This window comes from Aspergillus mulundensis (genome assembly GCF_003369625.1).
Source record: "Aspergillus mulundensis strain DSM 5745 chromosome Unknown scaffold_5, whole genome shotgun sequence".
Lineage (NCBI taxonomy): Eukaryota > Fungi > Ascomycota > Eurotiomycetes > Eurotiales > Aspergillaceae > Aspergillus > Aspergillus mulundensis.
Window position 1 is genome coordinate 167,479 of NW_020797893.1, and position 7,491 is coordinate 174,969.

The 7,491-nt window shown below is 49.2% G+C and overlaps 1 protein-coding gene across 1 annotated transcript; it reads right to left on the reverse strand.

Moving 5' to 3' along the window:
- Positions 1-432: 432 nt before the first annotated feature.
- DSM5745_05415 (putative NF-X1 finger and helicase domain protein) lies at positions 433-6,138 on the reverse strand (the record flags this gene model as incomplete). Its single annotated transcript, XM_026747431.1, has 4 exons — positions 433-1,615; positions 1,744-2,600; positions 2,653-6,076; positions 6,125-6,138. 4 exons carry the CDS (start codon positions 6,136-6,138, stop codon positions 433-435), a joined length of 5,478 nt encoding a protein of 1,825 aa, XP_026603263.1.
- Between the last annotated feature and the right edge of the window lie 1,353 nt (positions 6,139-7,491).

Genomic DNA, 7,491 nt, shown 5'->3' on the forward strand with positions numbered 1-7,491 from the left:
CACTGACGAACTTACAGGAGCGAGGTGTGGGTTATCTTTATTGTTCGCTGTCTCCCGCCCACGAAGGTGTTCTTTGCGTGCTTGTTGCAGCATGGGTGTAAGAGCCTTCGCTTTGTGTCTAGTCGTCTCGACGTGATTTTGACCCCGAGGGCTCTGAAGTAGGTAGCATATCTAGTCACAACCCATGTCCTACTCAATCCTCAAAAGGCCACGCTCCTTTACGTATGCACGTATCGTTGGCAGGTACAGTAACTATTCGACTGAGTGGAGATGATATATTGCTGTTGCCTAAGTACAGCTTTCGGGAAAGGGGACAGAAACATGAAGCTAGCTAGCCCGTCCACCGTAATAAGATATAGATATCGCGAATATTTTGCTTCGACTATGTCTGACTCGAAGGCGAGTTATCACCTGATCTCCTTCTCAGCATAGCTACCAGTAAGCCGCAGACCCTGATTCTTCAAGGTCATCAGCCCGAGTGACCCCTTCAACAACTCGGTGCTGTCTCCCACCGACAGGCGCACCACACTCCGGACATAGTGATTCCTGAATCGCACCTCCACACTCTCCAATCGTAAAAGGGTGGCCATTGCCACAATAGTACCAATGTCCCGTTCCAACAAATTCACTAGCCATGGCCTGCACAACAGCAAGGCGTTCTGCATTCGTGACAATAGAATAGAAAGTCGAGAGGAACATAGTCTCCGCTGCGTCAATTTCGCTCTCCAGGCCCTTAGTTTGCATAGGAAACGTGGTGATAATACCCCGTGCTCTCTCAAGGGATGCAAGACCAGTATCAAGATGAGTTTTGCTCGCTGTTGAGTCAATGCAGTGACAGCGTTCTAAAGCGTGGAGTTGAGCTAGGAAAAGGTGACCTTCTGCTTCGAGAGAAGGAAGTCTCGAGTCTTTGGCACTTTCTATAAGAGACTTGCATTCTTCGCGAGTTTTGCTCAAGTCGAGCGTGAGCCTAGTGCGCGCGCGTCCCTTCATTCGCAGGAAGTCTGTTAGCAGAGCTATGTGTAGACGAAGGCTGAGAGTTGCAGCCAACAGAACACCTTTAAGCTGGAGCATGTTGTTTGCGCCATTGAACTCTTCGATGGCTATGTTGTTTTTGCGTCGTGCGCTTTCAACCATAGCTAGTACCCGAATGAAAGGCTGTTGGCCTGGTGAGACCTTGTCTCGATAAGCCGCAATTTGTTCGTGCATCTTCAGAATATCTCCCCAGCGGGAAGTTGATAAGTAACCCAATGCTCCCCTCATGATCTGGAGCTGATGGGCGCGATCTCCATTAATGCGTACAACCGAGGCTAGTCTGGTCTTCTGAGACTGATTATATTCGAGGTCCTTGAGGCTTTGGATTCTGCGCGCCATCTCTTCTGCCAGTGGCAGATATTCACGGTTTAGGTACAGTACGAATTTTTTGGTAGAATCGTCGAGTAGCGCCTGTCGAACTAGTCGACCATAACGCGCAATGTCTCGCAAATGACCGCGACATAGGGCGCAGTTCTTGATGTCTGCCATGCGGAACAGCTCTGGTAGAGCTTCTTTGACTGAGACTGGCTTTCCCTCAATGTCCAACATGTAGTATTTTGCAATATTCATTTGAGCGTCCATACTTTCCACGGTGAGGAAATGGCCGCATTTGGGAAAGATGCACGGGCTTTCGTCTAGGTCAACGTCTTTATATGTTTGTTCGAGTATGAAGTCAACCTGATGGTGCTTGATCGCATCTTTGGCGCATACCTGACAGAACCTTGGCGGCGGACATTGCTCACCGCAGACAGACGGGCATTGGTGACCACATTGGAGGAGCTTCTCGCACCGCTGTGAGCAGGGAATGTGATTACATGGTGCTGCACATGGCAATGTACAGGCACTGTGTGGACAGGAGGAAAGACAGGTCTCTTGGGCGCATGGCGTACATGGCTCGTAGCATTTCCTTGTGCATTTCGAGTGCTTGCAGCGGACTTCGCATGCTGCCTCACAGGGTGGACAAGGCTTAGCTCCATGGCAGGTTGTTTTACAGGTATGCCTGCAGGTGGAGTAGTTTCTACCACACAGCTGTCGGCATTCGCCATGGCGAACACCATCAAGCCTGTTGCACTCGTGGCATTTGCGGCTGCAAGCATGACCGCATGATAATTGTGCACCGCATGGGTTCGTGCATTGGTAGCTGGCGGCGGACACATCAAGATAGCAAGGCTCAGAAACATCATGTCCGCAGCGAGGGACAGTTTTTCTGACTGATTCTTCACAGTCAAACTTTGTCGTGTCCTGGTCCTGAAAACATGGCAGTGTTTCCCTCGGATGTCCACATGGCAGCTTCCTTCCTTCTCGAGTAACAAGTGCTTTACAGTTAAACGAGCAAGCGTTTCCACATAACTCGGGGCAGGGATGTGTGCAGCCCACTCGTGCCCTAGAGCAAGGCTGGCTGCAAAACACTGCATTATGCAGCATGTCGGAGTGGCATCGCTGCTCGCAAGCATGACCACAATTAAGGCGCTTTGTGCATCGCAGATTGCAGCCGCCTTCCGGAGAAAGACGTAGGAAGTCGCTGGGCTCAGATACCACCAGGACGGCATTTGGGTGTCGGGAACACTCTAAATGGAGTTTGGGTCCAAAGTTATCGTCCTGTTTCAGTATTTGAATGACTTGAGCCCACATCGGAATATGCATTGACGTCTCGGAGTTGCCCAGAATGTACAATCCATGCTGGGCTCGCGATAGAAGGACGTTGATTCGATTTGGCGTGCTTAGGAAGCCGCAACGGTTCTGGGGGTTGCTGCGGACGAGTGAGATCACAACTATCTTGGCCTCTTCACCTTGGAAATTATCAACTGTCGACACACGAAGGGCCTCGAGTAAGTTGGACTTAACTGCTGGGCTGACACCCTTGTCAAGCTTAAGACCTGCTTTCTCCAAGTCTTCCTGATCACGTTCACCAATGCAAATTGCAAATAGCTTGCTGAGCCTTTGCCTGAGACGATGGAGTTGGCCGAGATATGGGGTCAACACTGCGATTTCGCCGCTCTTACGGTCCCCTTGGCTGACTAGATGATTGACTAGGGCAATTGTCATCTCAACTTCATGCTCATTCCAATGTGATGTCGCCACGGCATCATCCGCTGTATTTCCTTCATAAAAGCGATGGTCCAGCCAAAATAGCCTCTGTTTCATCCCAGACACTCTGGGGTAATCAGAGACGCATGCTGCGTCTTTCAAATCAGGATAGAGCGTATCTCGAATCAGGCTCGCGATTGAAGGATGCATGCGGCGTTGTGTCTCCAGTGTGCTATATGGGAGCCCTGCACCAAATGCAGTTCTTGGATCCACTAGCCTTTCAAATAAGGAGACGTCGAGAGAATATCGATCCCCTCCGTTAGGGTTCTCCCTCGATAGATCATAATTCTGGACCACAGGGCGAAGCTGTAGATGATCTCCGATAAAGATGGCATGCTCTACAGAGGGAAGTAGAGCAGTGAGAAGATGTGCTTCCAGAACCTCTGCTGCCTCTTCGCATATAACGACTCTAACTTGCAGCTTCTGAAGCATTTCCAGGTTATTCGCTAGCCCAGTGGTTGTGACACCAATAACATCGGCATCAGCTAAACAACGAAGGTCTACCTCGCTGCGAATACGGTCCCAGTTGTGTTTGACACCAGCATGCGCTGAGACCAATTCAATAGCTTCGCAGACCGTTTCCTCGGCAATATCCCCCAGCCATTGATGATAGACTGTTGTTCTTTCAGCCCGGTTCATAGAGTAGATGTTGACATGGAGCAAGTCTTTGAAAGATCGCCCTGGCTCGTTTTCTGCCCCCATACCGGATGTAAGCCACGCCTTGATGATAGCTCCAGGATTCTTGACTTGAGAGGGTTTCAGGTCATATTCATCACTATAGAACAGCTGTTCAAAGTGATCGGGATAATACTCGTAGAGGTATGGCGGGACTTTCGAGGCAGGTATGTGCTGAAATGAGAGCCTGTTGAACTTGTCCTCGCAGGTCTGAAGCTCATGCCGAAGAGACTTCTGCATGCTTTTCTCTTCCCTGGTCTTCGCGGCCAGTTTTGAAATGTCCCTTAGATTGCAACCAATCAGTCGTTCTGACCTCGACTGGGAACCTATTCGGACAATTTTTTCTGTAATCTTCCTGTCCAGAAGGGACTCTAGAAGTTGATCTAACGCATGGTTTGTGTATGATACGCAAAGAATAGGGCCGATGTTGCCACCATTTGCATACTTGTTGGCCAGAAGGACCTGGATCAGAGCAATTCCAGTGTATGACTTCCCCGTACCAGGTGGGCCTTGTATCAGACCAATACAATGCTGCAAGCTGTTAACAAGTGCTTTTACTTGAGCTTGATCAAGTATTGAGCTCGAGTACAGTTTCTCAGGATTCACTCGCATGTCAGGGTGAACGAAAAAATCCGCATCGTCTGTCATCAAACATCGGAGATTGAACTGGAATCCGTTTCTCAGAGAGTAGAGCGGGGGAGGGATCATTGCGAGATTGTCGCTCTGTGATGGAACAAGGAAGTTTTCAAATGGTATCTGGTTTGTTCTCTTGATCCTCTGTAGAGCCCGAAGTGTCGGTTCAAAGCTTGGGAGCAAAACCCCCGGAAACTCAGTCATTAGGAACAACTGTTCGCGGTCATCGTAGATATCCAAGATTGACCGCACGGTGCGCTCATCAGGCCCCAATGTGGTGAGCAAAACGAATACCTCATCCGCACCTTTCAGAGAGGTACCAAATCTCGTAGCCTTCTCGCTTTTGCGGCCTGATTTGTCTTTTATATGTGATTGTTCATCTGGTCCATGAGTGACAGTGCAGAAAGCAGCATGGTCGCCGTCAATGGTGAGGCAGACCAATGTGCCAGGCTGCAGGCATCTGGAGTCTGACCACCACGCTTCTCGCTGAGGTGCAGCCATTCGACGAAGACGAGTGGGTTGGGGGAAGCTGACTTGAAACACAAATCCGGAATTCCAGTGAAATTTCGATTTGACAATCCGCGCTCCTTTGTACACATTTGCCCGTGGACTCTTTCCTGGCGAAGCTTTAATGACATGATGGATGGCATCTCGTATTATTCCGACATTGTCTTCACGTAGCAAGCGAAAATTTCGATCTAATAGCCCTTCAAGGCCACTGACGTGCCAAGAAGACGGGTCTCGCTCTGGAAGATACTCTTGTCGGGGACTCAGAATCTCTTCTATAGTTGGCATGATCTGAACTAGAGAGAAGTCCTTATGGTCATTACCATGTCGACCGCCAGGTAGTTCCTGTCGAGGGACGAACTTGATGATTTGAGCATGGTTGGACTCTTCAGTATTCTGTGTCTGCATATGTGCGCCAGTTTTGGTACGAGAAAGAAGTTGGTTTAGGTATCTGCGCGATATGTGGAGTTTCCCTGACATATCTCCCTTGTCCATGGTGGTGAGAATGTCTTCTAATTTCAGTGCCTGCTTCTCAAGGCCTGTTTGAATAAATGCTGTTGAGTTGGCGAACATGATTCTATGGAAGACAACCAGCGAGCCTTCCAGCCATTGAGCACGTGTTTCGTCGTCTTCAGAGAGAGTCTCAAGGACAGAGCAGATGGAGGAAATGAGGTGGGCGGCTCTAGTTCCTCCTACCCCATAGATAAAATTGTATATGCCTCCAAGGGCATGCTCCACAAAAAGTGAAGAAAGTACTCGCGGATGAGAGATCGTTTCCAGGAATGGAACAACCTGGGATCGGAACATCTCGATTCTGATAGCAGGTGGGAGCGCCGCAAACTCGCGCTCGACCAGTTGTTGGATGTAGCGGAGCCCGTCCTCTTCAGACATGTAACAAATGACCTCTTGCATAGACTCGGAATCGCGTTCTACCAGTGACCTTGCTCCAACAAAGAAAGCTTCGAGGAACTCAGGAGCTATATAGACGGTGCATCTTGCGTGAGCAGTCCGCTTCCATGATTGGACCCCGTTGTCCTTCTCTGAGGCTTGTGGATAAAGAGGTGCGTGAAGCGGCTTAGGGTGACTTTTGCGGCAGGCTTTGTGGGAGCAGGAACCGGTCTTCTTGAACTCTCTGCAAGCTCTGGTAAATATGTCAGAAAAGTATGCTTTGAGCGAAGGAGCTCCTTACCTTGAGAAAGACATGTTGGCTTTCAGGAGGTGCTTGCGACTCAAGAAGTGAACAGTGCCGTGTTGAGGAGTTGTGTTGACGACACTGGATAGGTATCAAGTAACAGTAGGACTTGGGATAGAAATGAGACTGAGGGATGGCGATGAGCCTAGTATGCAAGTAGCTCAGTTTATCTCAAGTATGTTCCATGTAGTTAAACCAATAAGAAACGATGGTAATGGTCAAGCAGATGTTGCATTAAAGGGGACAAGAGGGATGATGGCGTGTTGGGATGTGTTGGTGTGTTGAAAAAGTATGGATACTTGAGTAGACGGATGTAGGAGGAAAGGCAGAGAGAGGGACAGGAAGAGGAAGAATAAGAGAAAGAGGAAGATGACAAGGAGTGCAACGAGATCAGCCTTTCTCAATCCTGGCTTCTTTCAGTTCTAGAGCTTTCTTACTCCTTTAAATGACCGTTCTTCCACCTCTTCCTGCCTTGCTCTTCCTTATTAGCATTTTCACCGGCCCACGTCTGTCTATTAGTATTACAATGTCATCTCTTGTGGCTCATTTTCGGCATCGTCTCATATACAGGTATTCTATGAGCAGTATCGATTCTTGCAATGCCACTCAACTGCTTATTGCGTGTTAATTCAGTCATTTCTTTCTGTATATTCTCACTTCCATATATTGCTCTACTCGTGCCGTGAGCTGACCAATGGCTTGGTGTATGTTGTGCCTACCAAGGGACAGTGATTATCCAGAAGTCAATCGCCGTGTTGCACTGTCATGAGACTTTAATGGAATGAGGTCCGTAGTTGTACATGCGGAGATCATTGGACTACGGTAAATAAGATCGATGCCTGAGGATACCCAACGGGTTAGCGTTCTGACCACGACCAACAACCTTACATAACGGGGCACCTGCCCCTCGTCGGGTGTCGTGACTCGGCCTGGTGAGTTGCTTGTCCGGTCATCTTGCGGAAAGATCTAGGTATATATATCACTGAGGCTGCTCTAGGTGGTCCTTCATCTGGCGCTCATCGTTCTCTCATCGTTCTCTCCCGGTTGATACCTTGTTCTTCAGGCAGCCGGACTCCGCCGGTCAAACGCCCACCACCTTACCTTCGGGTTCCCGATTTCTCTACCGCTGAACTCTTGCTCATCAGTCCTCCGACGGAGCGTTTGTTTGAAGGTCAGTGCTATTTCAAGAGATGCAATCCGCAGACCCTTGTCAATATCGCACCCCGTTGCGTCATACTTACTCCGTAAGCTGACTCCGCGCAAGCAGTTACCAGGACCTGTCTTCTCCGCACAGCGCTTTCTCCAAGAATTTCTTGCTACAGCTCACGGTTTATCAGAGCGCCAAAACCAACCAAGAGCTAGCT